This window comes from Hyla sarda, chromosome 6, assembly GCF_029499605.1.
Source record: "Hyla sarda isolate aHylSar1 chromosome 6, aHylSar1.hap1, whole genome shotgun sequence".
Taxonomy (NCBI): Eukaryota; Metazoa; Chordata; class Amphibia; order Anura; family Hylidae; genus Hyla; species Hyla sarda.
Window position 1 is genome coordinate 180,824,328 of NC_079194.1, and position 19,297 is coordinate 180,843,624.

The following is a 19,297-nucleotide window of genomic DNA, read 5'->3' on the forward strand; positions in this document are numbered from 1 at the left end:
GTGATGGGACTCATGACCCCAGGGCAGGCAGCGGCGGTCTCTGGCACCGCAAAAGCCCCTGCAGTTCATTGATTTAAAGTGCCCGCTTTAAATCAATGATCTGCAGCGGTGTCGCAGGGGGTGGGGGGGATAAATAGCTGTTAACTTGTACCGGAATATCGGTATAAGTTATCGGCCCTAACCTCCACAGAGTATCGGCCCTATAAAAAAACTATATCGGGCGATCCCTAGTCAGAAGTACAAAAAACTGCGGAGTCGGAACATTTATCTACCGACTCCAAAGCCCTGATTTTAACACAACATTAATTTTTAAAATGTTGTGGGTACACCAGCATGTACGTGTCCTAAAATTAACAAGGGGTGCAGTGTGTATTTTCAACCTCAAAATTAGAGTTATTAGTTTTATAATTTTCTCTTTAACATTAATGTAGTAGCTTTGTTTCATGATGCAGAACAAGGTTGGACCTGGAATACATATGCGACTTTTAAATGGAGATGCGACTTCATAAATAGCAACTATTGCATTTGATAAATGCATGTCCACTGCAAAGTGAAAAAAATAAACAAACACGTGAGCAGATTTCAGAAATGTGCTTTGGAATAAGCAAAAATCAAGAAGTCGCAGCATGTATAGAAAAGTCACACGTGCAACTTTATGCTAAACAAAAAAAATTACTACGGTGCTTGATAAATCTTCATGGAGGTTGTTGTGAATGCTACATTTTGATTTCATCAGGCAGCTAGTGCTAGAGACTACCCATGTGAACTTAGGTTAGTGTTAGTTCACACTGCAGTAATGAGTTCTTACTCTTTAGAGAAATATTGTCATGGAAGAGAAAGTGATCAGACCCATCACCACAATTAAAAGGAGTACTCCAGCCAAAGACCTCTTATCGTCTATCCAAAGGATAGGTAATAAGATGTCTTGGACCCCTGTGATCTCCATGCAGCAGCATTATATGCCGGGCTGCTGCTCCAGTCTCATGACTATGGGAGGGGGCGTGACGTGATGTCACATCTCCCATCCCAGAAACAAAGGTTTCCGAGACTGGAGCAGCAGCCAGGTATAGAAGCTGACATTTATCATTGTCTTTAAACAGTTTGTGTCTACAAAAGGCACAAAAAAAGGCGCAAGCAGGGTTTATATGTGCCTTTTTGTTTACACATTTCTGCTAATTTTAAGTTGCAATCCACATGATATGGAAGGGTTTATCAACTGCGCCTTTTGTGAAAAGGTGCAAAGACGCTGAAAAGTCTCTAACTACACCAGCCCAGACAGCTTTTTCGTGTATGTGAAGGGAGAAATTTCAGAAAATGTGACCTGCACAAAATTTATCAAATGCTCTGTGACCATTTAATAAATTTGGCTCTCCTTCACATTACCAGTAAAAAAAAAAAAAAAAAAAAAAAAAAAAAAAAAGGTACAAAAAAAATTATTCACTTACACCTACAATGAAATGCCAGCCACAATGCGGGCGCTGCCTTTAGGTTATGTTCACAAGTTGAATTTATACTGCATATTACACACATTTTTATTGCATTTTAGTTGTTTTTGGAGCCATTTTCCAAAATCCTAAAAAAAAAAATGCATGTTTTTACCAGATTTTGCATTATTGTGGTACAGACTCCATTTTTGCTGATAACCAATAACCATGTAAAGCATAGAAACATCATAGCTACGACAAATTTTTCCTATGTACTGGCTTTAACAGATGACATTGAAAAACTGGCATAAAAGGATGCTGGATTAAGATCTTTTGCATAAACATACAAGGCTTAAAAGAATTTTGCAGATACCACTTAGATTAGGCTCTGACAAATTATAAAAGCCAAAATGTGTCCCTTAGGTGGAGTTTCCCTTTGGGCATTGACGCCAGTCCTAAGAATAAGTCACATTTTGTTAGTTGCACCCCAAGTAAAACAATATAAATCTAAGATGTCAGGCCTAAGGGTTTAGGAGGTGTTTGTTACACTGTACTGCTCATGCACCTGGGCAAGAAGAACAATAACCCTTTTGTTAAACCCCACAGGAGAAGAGTCAAGTACTAGAAAGAAAAAAATAAAATAATGGAGTTTCACTTGAGTTTCAGTTACAGTCAGATGCATTAACAATCTCTGTGCAAACATGGACACAAAGACAGCTCCCAGGCCAGGTTAATGACCACCACCATAAGCTATTCACACCACAGGAGGATGGTCCAGACCCATGGGGAGGGAGGGGGATGGGATCCAGAAATACACAGGACTTACCAAAAACCAAGACAATAGCACCCTGGTCATTACCTGCAACCAAACTTACCACTTCAAAAGCAGCTTTTGATTCATATGGTCTTACAGTTCCATAGAAAAAGGCAACAATATCCAGGTTGGAGCTATGTAGCAGTATTTGTAGTCTGATCCTATCATGAAGCTCAGATAAAAAATAGCAAGCAATAGATTTTGTATTTTCTTGCCATTGAGGTCATGTGTGCAGTCCATAATCTAAGAAAATAACCGAGTGTGCAGGTGATGTGTAGCATAGAATGCCACATCTTGCAGTCTTAAAGAAAAACTGTCAGGATTCTAACGAGGGGTCACTTATTTTGGTCCACTGGCTGCAGAGATATTTGCCTGTAAAGTTCTGGTATTTCATCCATGACTAGCACTTTGAAGACATTGCCCCCACCGGCTGGCCACCTCTGCCTTCCGAAGTGAACTTCCTAAGCCTGCCCCTGCTATTCGCTTATTCACCATCTTCAACTTCACGTCCTAGTGACATGGAGTCACAGGTCACATGATCACAGCGCTCTGTCTGCAGAGCGCATGTGCCAGAAGATTTCAAAGAGCAGAGCGCTCTCATTAGGCAGAGCTTTCATCATCAGGACATGAGCCATTTGAAATCTTCCGGCGCACGCTGAGGCAGCCAGCCGGTGGGAGCAACGCCTTCAAAGCGCTAGTCATGGTGAAATACCAGAACTTTACAGGCAAATCTCTCTGCAGCCAATGGACCAAAATAAGTGACCCGTCATTAGAATCCTGTTCACCCACACTATAAACCAGTGCAGAGGGTTTCTTGTGGTTTAATAGGCTGACAGTTTTTCTTTAGAGAGGTCTTCTGATTAGGACAACCCTCTCTAGAGCAGCACCCTGGTCGGTGAGGGGATACCTAGCAATAAATTATTGTGAGGGTAACCATGTAATAATGTAGTAATACACAGCATCCAAGTCTTTACATTGTCATGCCAAATCCAGTAGAAGAGAGGTCTCCACCTTTTCTTGGGAGCCACCTTCACTGGTATTATACTAACCAAACTGGCACTGATCAAAGTACATTGGAACAAGGGCATTTGGCCAAAACTGAGGTAAGGCTGCGTTCACACCACATTTTTCAAGTATGTTTCCATTATTGAAAACTTATGGAACCGTACTGAAAACCGTATACATAGACAAATTGAAAACTGTATGCACCCGGATGTATACGGTTTGCTTGCAATATGTTTTTTCCCCATACTCAAAACTGTGGTTGACCACTGTTTTGCCTCAGGTTTAAAAACCGTACTGCAATCGCATACGTTTTATTTTATTTTTTTAACATTGACGTCAATGGGAAACGCACATGTATACGGTTCCATACAGGAAACCTTATACGGTTTTTACTTTGCACATATTCATCCTGAAGTCCCCACCCAACACCCCTCCCATTAAAAATGGACAAAATTTAATACCTTTTTTTTTTTTTTAAACGGACTGAACCGTATGCACTTTTAAAAACAGTATACGGTTTAAAAACACATACGGTTTACTTTTTCCCCATACAGTTCTATCTGCCATACAGTTTTCTTTAGAAAAACTGATTAAAAACAGTATGGCAAAAACGTGATGTGGACACCTACAGAGGTGGGGGTTGCGAGCGCTCTTAGAAAGTGGTCCACTATTTGGCATACCCACCCAACATACCATATATATATAGCAGAGATTTCCTGATGGGACCCCTTTAAACTGATAACTAAAAATAGTTGTTGCCAATCTAAGCATGCACATTTACAGGAGGAAGGCGTTAAGCGACCTAAAAAGTAAACAGCATGGTCAGCGCTACTACTAAACCCGCTGAACACACTGTGCAATAAGGGTTCCCATATTTGCTATACTGTAACACTGGTTATATGCAGTAATACTTAACATAACAGGATTGCCCATTGTATGCAGAAGCTAGTCCTATGTATAGAAGGTCACCACCCGTAATAAAGTATTACATTGTCAAACAATGATAAGATAAGCCCTGTGCAGACAGCTCACAAGGCCAGAGACCCCCAGCGCATATAAAAGGAATGCAGCTAAGACTCTTTGGAATTCCATTTTATTTATATTAAACACACCAGGACCCAATACCGGATGTCACAACCTGGAATAAGGAGGATAAAGTATCAGGCAGGGAAAGAAGAGACAACAGAAACTAGGTGACAAAACATCTGTTTATAAAGGAAGGAGAGCATAAGAAAAGGCCTCACAGGTAACCTGAGCCTTGGTATGCAAGGAGGTGGGGAGGGGGATGGGTGTGATGCATGCAGGTTGTGATGCCTTCTAGTGGGAAAAGACAACCCACAATGCATCATTTCAAAAATGTCTCAACGTTCATTTCACACAAGTCAAGGTGCATTATTCTTCAACCATCATAAACACATACCATGGAGCAGTACTGTACTACAACAACCCCACACACTATGAGTAGCCCCCTTAATAATCTCTGGTGCTGAAACCAAGTCATTCACATCTCTTTACTTTGCTTCTTAGACTATAGAAGGAAATTATTAACAGGGGACACGGACCTGCGTATTGGAGACTATAGACTCCATTAGGCTGGCCGCAGATCAATGATTATATGGAATTTTATTTCCAGTTCATTGGTAGCACATTACAGAAAAACATAGCACACATTATAACCACTATATATCAGTGTTTTCCAAACAGTGTGCCTCCAGCTGTTGCAAAACTACAACTCCTAGCATGCCGAGACAGCCTTCGGCTGTCTCGGCATGCTGGGAGTTGTAGTTTTGCAACAGCTGGAGACAGCACCACAGGAAAAGATGACCCTAACAAAAAAAAAAAATAATAATCTGACTCTAAACAGAAAAAAAATAGCTAAATTCTGAATTATTTAAGGCCACAAGTAGTAGATGAGCCCATCTCAGCACAACACACACCTAGCATTTCCCGAGGAGTTTAAAACCGCTTTCAAAGCCACAGGTGAAGCAAGGTAAGGGTTAACACGTTGCAACATCAGAGAGTACCGGCGCCAAGACAATACCATTATTAACTGCTTTTCAGCCTGGTACGTCATGCCATTGTTTTCCAGGGCTTGGCTAACCCTTGGCTAAAAGGAGTTTGGGGGAGTGTTATGGAGAAGATCGATCAAGGTCAATGAGATGGGGGTGCAAATTATACAGTATAGGGGGGTCTACGCGAATTCATTACTACGTCATAGACCACAATGGCTTACCAGTTCCAAGCCTTTTTTCCTTCTTTAATTCCCTGCGGTCCACAGCAAAGATATACTCGTGCGAAGAGAAGCCAGGCTGACATGCTGAAGAGCTGGCACTCACAGAGGTCAACAGCTAGAAAGGGGAAGGAGATGAGTGTTTTTATATCTATATACATAATATAGCAAAAAAGCAAACAAATACAGCAGCACTTAAGCTGAAAAAAGAATTAAGGTGCAGGGTGCAGGCCACTCATAAGAACCAAGCCCCTCGGTCCATAAGCATAGAATCAAGTACAGCACACCATAGGTTGAAAAAAAGTAACGTTTTATTCCATCAAAAAAAAGTGAAAACAGCGACATTTTCGATCTTCTCCAGGATCTTTCTCAAGCCCGGAGAGGATCAAAATGTCGCTGTTTTCACACTTTTTGATGGAATAAAACGTTACTTTTTTTAAACCTATGGAGTGATATAATATTATATATATATATATATATATATATATATATATACATACATACATACATACACACACACACACACACACACACTGTATTTGCACATACACACCACTGTCAACAGCTGCGTATTTTGCTATCCATTGAGTTTAATTACGCAGAAGCAAAAAAGCACGTTACCCTTTCAGTGTATTTAAATTCTAGCTTTCTTATCCTTCCCTTATCTGCATTGAAACAGCACCATGATATATACATATATACACTTTTCTTCCCTCATTGAGACATGGAAAGATAACCTAGAAATCTGCCCACAATAATAAACTAAGGGTACGTTCACATGTGCATCCGGCTGCAGATTTTACATTTCATGTTGTAATTGGGAAAATCTGCAGCACATTTTCCATGTGTGAACATACCCTAAGGATGGTCTTACACTGTGCAGTTTTAGTAGCAGCTTGGAAACAAAAACCAAGTGTGGATTATAATGTATTAGATAAAGAACAGCTCCTACTTATATCTTAATCCACTTCTAGTGAGAAAATTAAAGAAAGTAGAAGGGGCATCCATTCTTATTTAAAGCATTACAATCCATACCTGGTTTCGGCTTCAAAAAACACTGGAAAAAAAAAACTAACAAAACTGCAGTGTTAGAGTACATTCACAGAGCTGCAGATTTTTTTTGCAGTTTTGCTATGCATTGAGGTAGCAAAAAAGGTTACAGAAAATCAGCAGCAAAATTACCAAACATTTAATAAATTATATTTTATATCTCTCTCTCTCTCTCTCTCTATATTATATATATATATATATATATATATATATATATATATATATATATATATATATATATATATATATATAATCTCTATCTATCTATCTATCTACACACACACACACACGTTTACAAAATAATTAAAACGAAGTCCTGCAGTGTTATAGGGGTAGAAGACAAGCAGAGCTCCTCTCCCAACCTGACTGGAACAGATACAGCAGTAGCCTCCAAACTGTGTTCCTCCAGCTGTTGCAAAACTACAATTCCCAGCATGCCCGGACAGCCGTTGGCTGTCCGGGCATGCTGAGAGTTGTGGTTTTACAACAGCTGGAGGCACACAGTTTGGAGACCACTAAAATACAGTGTTCAAACACCTATACTGGAAAAAAACAGGACAGTAGATACATTGTCCAGAACTAATAAATAAAGTCTAGTAGGAGCCATCCGCCTACTCACAACTCTACAACAAACGCGACCGAATTCATAGGAAATAAATGCGGTAACTTACCTGTAAAACGAAAAGTAAACTCCACAGGCAAAAAGCCGGGAAGTGTAACTTGTGGCCCCCCATGTGTGTGTATCCGAGCCCTCACTCAGCCCCGCACAACGTGTTACACACCCGCTTGACTCTATGCTGGCTTTAACTCTGAATCAAGCCCAGGTGAGCCTGGCGGAGAGTGACGTAGGCAGGTGAGAGTTCCCATTGGCCAAGTTGTACGTCAATCATCTAGCTGAAACTTCTGCCCGCCCTTGGGTGTGACGACCACGTGACTCTCTAGGGTGTCAATCAAAACCGGAATGCGAGCGGAGCCGGAGTGTCCTGTGAGATGTGTAAGTTCACGTTACTTTCTCACGCGCCTTCATTTCCATATATTTTCACTCATTTTTCTCCATGAAGTATTCGTCGTCGAAGTTGGTAAACATTCTCTAGGCCCTATATAACTGGACAGGATATATAGCAATACAACCCACAACATCCAACCCATTAAGCTGATATATCTGTATTCAGCCCATTATGAAGGACAGATAAAACCCACAAACCACCCCTAGAGTCTAGGTCTAGTCCAGTCCCTTTAGGGGGTGGTTTGTGGGTTTTATCTGTCCTTCATAATGGTCTGAATACAGATATATCAGCCCAATGGGTTGGATGTTGTGGGTGCAGCACAAAAGGTTGTATTGCTATATATCCTGTCCAGTTATGTATTCATAGTTCTGGAAAAGCAGGGTGGTTTATAAGTTGTCTTTTATTGCACACAGGTAATATGGGACACATTGTGGGAAAGCTGGGTGAAGCCATTGTCTAGTTCTATCATGGTGGCCCAGGTTAACTGAGTAGTCAGGCGGCTGGGCTAATACAAGGTTTGCTGGATGCAAAGCAGATGTCTTAAAGGGGTATTCCAGCCAATTTTTTTTATTTAGCCTATGTGTCCATATGTCACCTTTTAAAATAAAAAACTTTAAACTTACTTCCCACCAATCCGCCTATATCAGTCTCCCAGACTTTGGCCCCTGTCTTTTCCTGGTTTTTGGGCCCGACACCTCACACTGCCGGTCAGCTAATCAACGACCGCAGTGAGGTTTGCCTCAGGCGGTGATAGGCTAATCAGCAGTGTCAAGTCATCACACGCAGAGGCATAGCTTGGAGCTTCTGGGCAACCACAGAGCCCCATATGCCAATTATATTACTGATCTCTAATGGGGCACTGGTCTCTAATGTTCTTTGGGGCCCCCATAGGCACCAGGGCCCCGGTGCGACTGCTACCTCTATAGCTATGCCCCTGATCACACTGCTGCTCAGCCTTTCACTGATCGCGGTACGACATTGCTGTGGCCGGTGATTGGCTGACCCACAGTGAGACATGTCGGGCCCTAAAACCAGGAAGAAGACCGGGCATAAAGGATAAATAAAAATTTGGCTGAACTGCTCAGTGAACATTAACATCAGTGTGAATGGTTCTTCCGCGAGACAGGTTCATACTGAAATTGATCCATACAAAGAAAGATCGTTTTCATTCTTTGTGCGGAAGTCCACGAGCCCTGCATTGCCATCAATGGTGAAGGTGCAGGGTCGTGCGGTCCTACCGCCGAAGTGCCGGAATTCTGCGAGCGTAGATTCCGTTAAAAATCCTCAGTGTGAACATACCCTTACAGTATGCAGACATTGCGTTGTACAGCTGAATGATTGAAATTGTCAAGCGGACTACTGATCAATGAATGTAGGATTCCATCAACAACCGCTCTCCTCTCCTGAGGAGCAGGATGGGACCTAACATTGCCCTAGTCAGTAAGTTTAGCCTTGGCAGCCAAAGAGCACATGTCAGCTACTTTGTACTGTCAAATTCCTGAGAAGACTGAATTATGTGAGCCGAGGTATAGCTAACACCAGGCATACCTCCAACAAATAGGCCATGAGGGGAATTTATCAAACCATTTAGACTGCTTTTCTCATTTAAATTTGTCACATGAAAAGTCGCAGGCTGGCCCCATGCTACGTTTTCTGTGACATTTTACTTAGAGCATTTAACCCCTTAAGGACACAGCCCATTTTGACCTTAAAGGGGTACTCCGCCCCTCGACATCTTATCCCCTATCCAAAGGTGTCAACACAGGATAGTCCAGATGGTGGACAAGCAGCCCCAAACAAGTTCCAAAGATATTCAAGCTGTCCTTCAGGCTCAGGGAGCATCAGTGTCAGCACAAAATATCCATCGACATTTAAATGAAATGAAACGCTATGGCAGGAGACCCAGGAGGACCCCACTGCTGACACAGAGACATAAAAAAGCAAGAGTACATTTTGCCAAAATGAACTTGAGTAAGCCAAAACCCTTCTGGGGAAACGTCTTGTGGACAGTTGAGACCAAGATAGAGCTTTTTGGTAAAGCACAGAATTCTACTGTTTTCCAAAAACGGAATGAGACCTACAAAGAAAAGAACACAGTACCTACAGTGAAATATGGTGGAGGTTCAATGATGTTTTGGGGTTGTTTTGCTGCCTCTGGCACCGGGTGCCTTGAATGTGTGCAAGGCATCATGAAATCTGAGACTAACCAATGTACTTTGGGTCGCACTGTACAGCTCAGTGTCAGAAATCTGTGTTTGTGTCCAAGATCTTGGGTCTTCCAGCAGGACAATGACCCCAAACATACGTCAAAAAACACCTAGAAATGGATGGTAGCAAAGCGCTGGAGAGTTCTGAAGTGACCAGCAATGAGTCCAGATCTAAATCCCATTGAACACCTGTGGAGAGATCTTAAAATTGCTGTTGGGAAAAGGCGCCCTTCCAATACGAGAGACCTGGAGCAGTTTGCAAAGGAACAGTGGTCCAACTTTCTGGCCGAGAGGTGTAAGAAGCTTATTGATAGGTTATAGGAAGCGACTGATTTCAGGTATTTTTTCCAAAGGGTGTGCAACCAAATATTAATTTAAGGGTGCCAATAATTTTGTCCAGACCATTTTTGAAGTTTGGTGTAACATTATGTCCAATTTTCTTTTTTTTCTTCCCTTTTTTGGTTTAGTTCCAGTACACACAAAGTTAATAAACGTGTATAGCAAAACATGCAATCCTTTTCTGTGACAAATAATTCATTTTCTAGAAATATTTCAGGGGTGCCAACATTTACGGCCATGACTGTGTATAAAATCACTTGACACTTAACTTTTTTTAAAAAATAACTGTTTATTTATGTAGAAATATTTTCCAAGACATTTTATACACATCAAATAACATGTAAAAGGTAAAGCAAAAAAGTATAAAATCATCTCCAGTGTAGAAGTAAGCAAAGTAACTAAAGTATTACATGTATCATCATTACAATGTATAGAACAAGAATGGTCACGTGTAAAGACATAACAGTATAGAATATAACAATCCAAGTCTGTGAGAAGAACCAATGGTCAATTGGGTCCGATGTAATATCACATTGTAAAACAAGTAGAATTCCCACTAGAAATGTAAAAATAAACTACAGTAATATAAAAAAAAAAAATGGATAATAGAAGAAGGAAAGACATGGAAGTCAAAAAAGAAAATATTTTCCTCCCTTTTCCCTTTCATAGTGTGGATAGTGCGGGAGACGCTGATTAAAATGAGCCCTACCTTGTCCGAATCTGCGCCGTCATTCTCCCGCAATGATAGTTTTATTATCTGTTGAAATCTTCCTGTAACTGGCACTGGCGGGGCTTCGGTGCTTAACTGGCACTGACGTCAGCGCCGCTTATGAATATTCAGCCCCCCAGTTAGGAGCGGCGAAGAGAGGGAGAGCTGGAGGGAGGGGAGATGAATATTCATAACCGGACAAGGTAGGGCTCATTTTAATCAGCCTCCCCCGCACTATCCACCAGTACCTGTGGATAGTGCGGGAGAGAACAAGTTACAGTTTTCCTTTAACTTTTTTTGCTTTGTATATATATATATAAAATTTATTGTGGCCTTGTGCTAAAATTAAAAACACAGACTTAGTTGGTTATAAGACTTGCAGTAGTGTTGCCATCCTTTCCAGCCATTACACAACGTAAAGAACTGTGTGTTTCTTGCTTTATTCACTGTGTATTCAGTAGGGTTGTAGGGACATTAATAGAGAAGCCCAGAAAACCCCTTTAATGAGAAATGTTCTGTTTATTCCCACTTTATCACTTACATTATGACACTTGTGTACAAATCAACAGTTTCACATTCAGAACTAATAAAAATAAAACCTTAAATACATATGACCACATAAGGAAGTGAGGAATATAATTGTGCCATCAATTATTATTGCATTTTACTATTTGAAGGAACATCGACCTTGCTCTAAAGTGAATTGTCACGTATCTTAGTGGTAAAACTCAATGTTCCTTGGTGTACCACAACCTTTCTTTCTAATGAAGTTGTTAATGAGACTTCTGTAAGCCAGGATTTCGAGAAACAACTGCAACTTTACCTAAGGGTACGTTCCCACTTGGCGTATACGCAGCGTATTTCACGCTGCGCAAAATCAGCAGCAGCGGGAAATACGCTGCGTATCCCTCGCTCACCATTCACACAGGGCTTTCCGGCTGCAGCCCTATGTGTGTAGTGAGTTTTGGAGGCGGAGCCGCGCATCACAGTCACGCCGGCACATGGCACCACCTTCAAAACTCACTGCACACATAGGGTTGCTGCCAGAAAGCCCTGTGTGAATGGTGAGCGAGGGATATGCAGCATATTTCCCGCTGCTGCTGCAGATTTTGCGCAGCGTAAAATACGCTACGTATACGCCAAGTGGGAACGTACCCTTAAGAGTACCTGCCATGATCTTGTTAAATCTTATAATCCTCCCAGTTCACTGCCCCCATCATGATAAAGCACCCCCTGCCTTTATTCTTTATTATTTTTTAGTTTTCTACCTTGATATTACTCTGTATTTTCTGCTCAGTCAGATTCACAGAGTGGAAAGGGGCGTTACCCAGCAGGCGTGACATCATCTAAAGCCATACAGGGTAAAACTTCCTCCCTCCTTCTGCTACACACAGCCCAGAACAGTTAGTGTGAGATGAGCTCTGATTGGCTAGGTTGCACACCTCTTTCCGCACTCCAAACTGCATTTCCTGATTTTGGACTTCTGCCAGGCCAGCAGGAGTCCAAAGTCTGTGCAAGACATAGGGGGAAATGTGCTCTGGACAAGTAGGGAGACACCTAGTGGCAGCTTTTTAAAACACAAATAAAACATAGAAAACTTCATAATTTTTTTTTAAACAATGTACATTAGAAAGATTTTTTATTTACCATAAGGAGTGCAATAGCAAACATTAGTTTTAATGACAGTGCCCATTTAACTTAACCTCTTCAGGACATAGGGCGTATGGATACGCCCTGCATTCCGAGTCCTTAAGGACCGAGGGCGTATCCATACGCCCGTGGGAATTCCGGTCCCCACCGCTAGCCGGTTGGGGACCGGAGCCGGATGCCTGCTGAAATCGTTCAGCAGGCATCCCGGCATATCGCCCAGGGGGGTCATTATGCCCCCCCATGTCGGCGATGGCCGCAGATCGCTGGACAATTCAGTCCAGCGATCTGTGGCGATTCCGGGTCAATTGGGTCTCCGGAATTACTGGCTGATCGGGGCCGTCTCTGAAGGCCCGAACAGCCAGAGCCTGCAGGGGTGAGGTGGCACTGGTGCCACCTCACGATCGCCCTGATTCGTCGGCCGGATTACCGACCGACCAATCAGGGCGCCTGCTGCGGGTGTCACTCCCGCAACCCACTCCGCCCCTCTTCCGGAGGACGTGAGCGGGTGCGGGACGTGCACCCCGGGTGCTGGGGACCCCGATCCCCGGCGTCAATATTGGGATCAGGGCCCCAGGAGCAGCGGCGGCAGCAGCGACGACGACGAGGGACTGACCTGCGCGGCGTGGATCGTTGGAGGTGAGTGACAGCCTCCTGCTGTTGCTTAGCAACAGCTCCCAGCATGCAAAAAGGGCATGCTGGGAGCTGTAGTTATGCAACAGCAGGAGGCAGTTCACCACAACTCCCAGCGTTGCCTTATGGGCATGCTGGGACTTATGGTTTTGCAACAGCTGGAGGCACATTTTTTCTATGGAAAAGTGTACCTTCAGCTGTTGTATAACTACAACTCTCAGCTTGCACAAACAGCTAAAGTGCATGCTGGAAGTTGTAGTGGTGCATCTGCTGGTTGCATAACTACAACTCCCAGCATGCCCGTTGGCTGTCGGTGACTGCTGAGAGTTGTAGTTTTGCAACAGCTGAAGGCACACTGGTTGTGAAACTTAGAGTTTTTTTTTTTTACCTAACTCAGTGTTTCATGACCAGTGTGCCTCCAGCTGTTGCAAACTCCAACTCTCAGCAGTCACTACTGTGAACCCCCGCCCGTGCGACTGTACCCTAAAAACACTACACTACACTAACAAAAAATAAAATAAAAAGTAAAAAACACTACATATACACTTACCCCTACACAGCCCCCCTCCCCTCCCCAATAAAAATGAAAGCGTCTGGTACGCCACTGTTTCCAAAACGGAGCCTCCAACTGTTACAAAACAACAACTCCCAGTATTCTCGGACAGCCGTTGACTGTCCAGGCATGCTGGGAGTTTTGCAACAGCTGGAGGCACCCTGTTTGGGAATCACTGGCGTAGAATTCCCCTATGTCCACCCCTATGCAAGTCCCTAATTTAGGCCTCAAATGCGCATGGCGCTCTCACTTTGGAGCCCTGACGTATTTCAAGGCAACAGTTTAGGGCCACATATGGGGTATCGCCGTACTCGGGAGAAATTGTGTTACAAATTTTGGGGGGTATTTTCTGCTTTTACCCTTTTTAAAAATGTAAATTTTTTGGGAAAACAAGCATTTTAGGGGTATTTTTTTTTTTTACATATGCAAAAGTCGTGAAACACCTGTGGGGTATAAAGGTCAACTTCACCCCTTGTTATGTTCCCCGAGGGGTCTAGTTTCCAAAATGGTATGCCATGTGTTTTTTTTTTTTTTTTTGCTGTCCTGGCACCATAGTGGCTTCCTAAATGCGGCATGCCCCCAGAGCAAAATTTGCTTTCAAAAAGCCAAATGTGACTCCTTCTCTTCCGAGACCTGTAGTGCGCCAGCAGAGCACTTTTCACCCCCATATGGCATGTTTTCTGAATCGGGAGAAATTGGGCTTCAAATTTTTAGGGGTATTTTCTGCTATTACCCTTTTTAAAAATGTCAAATTTTTGGGAAAACAAGCATTTTAGGTAAAAATTATTATTTTTTTTACATTTGCAAAAGTCGTGAAACACCTGTGGGGTATAAAGGCTCACTTTATCCCATGTTACATTCCCCAAGGGGTCTAGTTTCCAAAATGGTGTGCCATGTGATTTTTTTTTTGCTGTCCTGGCACCATAAGGGATTCCTAAATGCAACATGCCCCCCAAAAACCATTTCAGAAAAACGTACTCTCCAAAATCCCCTTGTCGCTCCTTCCCTTCTGAGCCCTCTACTGCGCCCGCCGAACCCTTTACATAGACATATGAGGTATTTCCTTACTTGAGAGAAATTGGGCTACAAATCCAAGTAAAAATTTTCTCCTTTTACCCCTTGTAAAAATTTTAAAATTGGGTCTACAAGAACATGTGAGTGTAAAAAATGAAGATTGTGAATTTTCTCCTTCACTTTGCTGCTATTCGTGTGAAACACCTAAAGGGTTAAAACGCTGACTGAATGTCATTTTGAATACTTTGGGGGGGTGTAGTTTTTATAATGGGGTCATTTATGGGGTATTTCTAATATGAAGACCCTTCAAATCCACTTCAAACCTGAACAGGTCCCTGAAAAATATTCAGTTTGAAAATTTTGTGAAAAATCGAAAAATTGCTGCTGAACTTTGAAGCCCTCTGGTGTCTTCCAAAAGTAAAAACTCATCAATTTTACGATGAAAATATAAAGTAGACATATTGTATATGTGATCCAAAAAAAAAATTATTCGTAATATCCATTTTCCTTACAAGCAGAAAGCTTCAAAGTTAGAAAAATGCTAAATTTTCAAATTTTTCATCAAATTTGCGGATTTTTCACCAAGAAAGGATGCAAGTATCGACAAAAATTTACCACTATGTTAAAGTAGAATATGTCACGAAAAAACAATCTCGGAATCAGAATGATAACTAAAAGCATTCCAGAGTTATTAATGTTTAAAGTGACAGTGGTCAGATGTGCAAAAAACGCTCCGGTCCTTAAGGCCAAAATGGGCTTGGTCCTGAAGGGGTTAAAGGGGTACTCCGGCGCTAAGACATCTTATCCCCTATCCAAAGGATAGGGGATAAGATGCCTGACCACGGGGGTCCCGCCGCTGGGGACCCCCGTGATCTTTCACACCTCACCCCGTTATAATCAGCCCCCGGAGCGTGCTCGCTCCGGGTCTGATTACTAGCGATCACAGGGACGGAGCATAGTGACGTCACGGCTCCGCCCCCGTGTGACATCACATCTCCGCCCCCTCAATGCAAGCCTATGGAGGGGGCGTGACAGCAGTCACGCCCCCTCCATAGTCTTGCATTGAGGGGGCGGAACGAGCACGCTCCGGGGGCTGATTATAACTGGGTGCGGCGTGGAAGATCACGGGGGTCCCCATCGGCGGAACCCCTGCGGTCAGGCATCTTATCCCCTATCCTTTGGATAGGGGATAAGATGTCTTAGCACTGGATTACCCCTTTAATTTCCATAATATTCACAGCCAATGATACACAACTTAGTAGTAGTACAGCTTAAACCACTTTCCTCCCCTGGACATATAAGTACATCCTGGGGTGGGGAAGGGGGCTGGCTAAAGCCAGAGGCCGCAACTATTAACCCTTTAGATCCTGTGATCAAAGTCGATTGCGGAACCTAAAGCAGGTAAATTACTAGTGCTGGTTGGTTGGGAGGCTGATCGGGACCACTGCAGGGTAATCGCAAGGTCCCGATCAGCCTGCATGACGGACAGAGGGTTCCTACCTTCCTCCGTGTCATCCTGATGGTGCCCTGCTTCTCTAGCCTTGTTCTGCAGGCTAGAGAAGCAGAGCGCTAATAACACTGATCAATGCTGTGCTAGAGCACAGCATTGAATAGTATTAGCAATCTAAGAATTGCAGGTAATATTCCCCTATAGGGACTAAAAAAAAAGTGTAAATAATAATGTGGTAGCTTGGGGGTGTAGGGTAGGTAGTGTGTAGCTGTGCAGTGATGAAAGGGTGTTAGATTTACCCTTAACTGTCGTAACGCTAGGGTGCGGGTTCCTCTCTGTATATATATCCTACCGCCACCCAACGATAGGGAGGAATAAAGTATTGTCCACAACCGGAATCTTAGTAAACTGAAGATAACTTTACTGCAGGTTTTATGCAGGTTAAATGTAGTAACAGTCTTTACAGAGGACCGGACTTTAGGTTCCTCACAGGTTTGGTTGGGACCTTATAGGCAATAAATCCACTGGATTTAGGGGAATTGTTTAGGTACAGCAGTCACGTAGGATTAGGATTGAGTTAGATTGAACTCACGGTTTTGTATTCGGCTGAAGTTAGCAGACTTCAGGCCTAGATTTGTCTTGCAGGTATCCACAGAGCTCCGCTCGCTGTCATATCCCAAGGGAAAGAGACAGAGGATTGGATAACAGCACCCTTATATCTAAAGGGGCAGGCTTCAAGCTTATTGGTCCTCCAGACCTGTCAGTCCTAATACAAAGCATTTTGGTACAACATGTGACATGAGCACCTGACCTGGAAGGTCCTTAACCTTAGCAAACAATATAATTATTATTCATGTGACCTAAGGTCCTGGAAGCAATATTTACACTATACATTATATATATAATAAACACATAAAATTAAAGAAGGAAGAGGTGACAAGGGGTTATCCCACTAAGAGCATCCTATCAGTGCGGAGGAACTCTGACTTTGGGGACTTATAAGACAAGGTACAGTACGAGTACAGTACCCGGACACAACAATAACAAAAATAATAACTCCTCCCCTGATTAAAGTTTAAATCCCCCCCTTTTCCCCTTTAAAAATTATGTAAATAAAAATAAACAAACATGTGGTATTGCCTCGTGCGGAAATATCCAAACTATTAAAATATTATGGTAATGAACCCGCACAGTGAATGGCGTAGACATAAAAATACCAAAAGTACCAGAATTGCAGATTTTTGTCACATCCTATAGCAGAAAATTTTTATTAAAAGCAATCAAAAAGTCAAAAAATACAGCCCCGTATACAGAAAAGTAAGGGGTTATAGGGGTCAAAACAGAACAATTTTAAAGGGGTATTCCAGGAAAAAAACTTTTTTTTTATATATCAACTGGCTCCAGAAAGTTAAACAGATTTGTACATTACTTCTATTAAAAAAATCTTAATCCTTTCAGTACTCATATGCTTCTGAAGTTAAGGTTGTTCTTTTCTGTTTAAATCCTCTCTGAGGACACCTGTCTCGGGAAACGTCCAGTTTAGAAGCAAATCTCCATAGCAAACCTCTTCTAAACTGGGCGTTTCCCGAGACAGGTGTCATCAGAGAGGATTTAGACAGAAAAGAACAACCTTAACTTCAGAAGCTCATAAGTACTGAAAGGATTAAGATTTTAATAGAAGTAATTTCAAATCTAAAGCAAAGAACGAAGAAAACTCGGCACTGCTAGGACTGTACTAAGGACTGGTAGGTGGGGAAGGGACCACTGGTAAACTGCTGTATGAACTCGGGTGGTGCTCAAACTGAATGACAACAGTTCAATAAATCTTGATAGAAGAATGAATGAATGAAAAGTCGGCAACTCACCGCGCTGGTTCTTGTGAGATCCTTCTTTGTTCACGGCATACTCACATGTAACAAACAGGGGAGAGACAGACTGTGGGGGGTACAACAAATAGGCAACGGAACCGTTTGTCAGGATTCGAACCCGTGACCAGCCACATCCCAGGCAGTAGCCCTGCTTACTAGGCTACCGTCTTCTCTGGACATTCCTTCCTGAAACCTATTATGTAACCTTAGTCTTGCCAAGTCTTGCTCATCACCCTTGATTCCCCACACCTGGTACTTCCCTATATAAGTCCAGCCCCTTGCACTCTAGCTTGCTGATTATTGAGCTCCTGAGCCTTGATCAAGCTTCTCCTCATCTGCTGCTCTTGCTACTACTGAAGTCCACTGCTGACCAGGAATTGCCTACCGACTACTCTTCTGCTTTGTCCCTACTTACTGAACTGCTACCACCGTTGCCATCTGGATTGTCTGACCACGCTTATTGCTGCCTGCCCTGACCCACCGCCTGCCTACTGACTACGCCTCTGCCAGACTTCCTGCACTTACTACCTGCCTGCGGTCCTTGCCACTGGGCTCCACTCCTACCTCCAGCCAGCGGTCCTCTAACTCAGGTGAGCCCGTAGGATTGTTACACCGTTTCACATAGTGAACGTGCTTCTTCGGGCCTGAGGCTCAAAGAAGCACGTTCACTGTGTGAAACGGTTCCATTGCCTATTTGTTGTTCCCCCCCACAGTCTGGCCCTCATTTACTATTCTAAACCCGACTTGTTTGGTTTTTTTTTGTCGCATCTTTGTCTACGACATGTCGCAGACATCGTGCGCCAGTCTGCGACACGATGCAACATTTTTTCCCGACGGACCCGATTTGGATTCTCCCAAACCCGAAAAAGGGGCGTAACCCGACATTTCTGAGCTTTACCACGTATTTATAAAGCTTTCCAAACCGAATTTGTTCAATTGTTGTGGATTTTTTCCCGACAACTCAGAGGAGTTGGAAACCAAGCCAAAAAGACGCACATGCGACAAACAGGATGCAACATAATAATAAATACCAGGGAAAAAAGCAATCGGGTAAGAAAGCAACATAGACTTACAACCCGATTTTCTAAGTAAATGAGGGCCTCTGTCTCTCCCCTGTTTGTTACATGTGAGTATGCCGTGAACAAAGAAGGATCTCACAAGAACCAGCGCGGTGAGTTGCCGACTTTTCATTCATTCTTCTATCATCATTTATAAATCTGTTTAACTTTCTGGAGCCAGTTGAAATATATAAAAAAGTTTTTTCCTGGAATACCCCTTTAAGCAATACAAATTTTATTACAAAAAGTTAAAGGTTAATTTTTAAAGTAAAAATGAAACAAAATCTAC

The 19,297-nt window shown here is 42.7% G+C and overlaps 2 protein-coding genes across 2 annotated transcripts in view; one reads left to right on the top strand and one right to left on the bottom strand.

The window, feature by feature from the left end:
* LOC130276494 (EP-cadherin-like) overlaps positions 1-7,407 on the bottom strand; it is a 46,146-nt gene extending 38,739 nt beyond the window's left edge. Inside the window, exons 1-2 of the mRNA XM_056525959.1 lie at positions 7,195-7,407; positions 5,477-5,591 (exon numbers count right to left, since the gene is read on the bottom strand). Of these exons, the coding sequence (XP_056381934.1) occupies positions 5,477-5,591; positions 7,195-7,257 (178 nt within the window). The 5' untranslated portion in view covers positions 7,258-7,407. The remainder of the gene's footprint in view (positions 1-5,476; positions 5,592-7,194) is intronic.
* Positions 7,408-7,446: 39 nt separating this feature from the next.
* The window catches only part of LOC130276496 (blastomere cadherin-like), a 220,022-nt gene continuing 208,171 nt past the window's right edge, over positions 7,447-19,297 (top strand). The window contains exon 1 of the mRNA XM_056525963.1: positions 7,447-7,517. Coding sequence (XP_056381938.1) covers positions 7,485-7,517 — 33 coding nt within the window. The 5' untranslated portion in view covers positions 7,447-7,484. The remainder of the gene's footprint in view (positions 7,518-19,297) is intronic.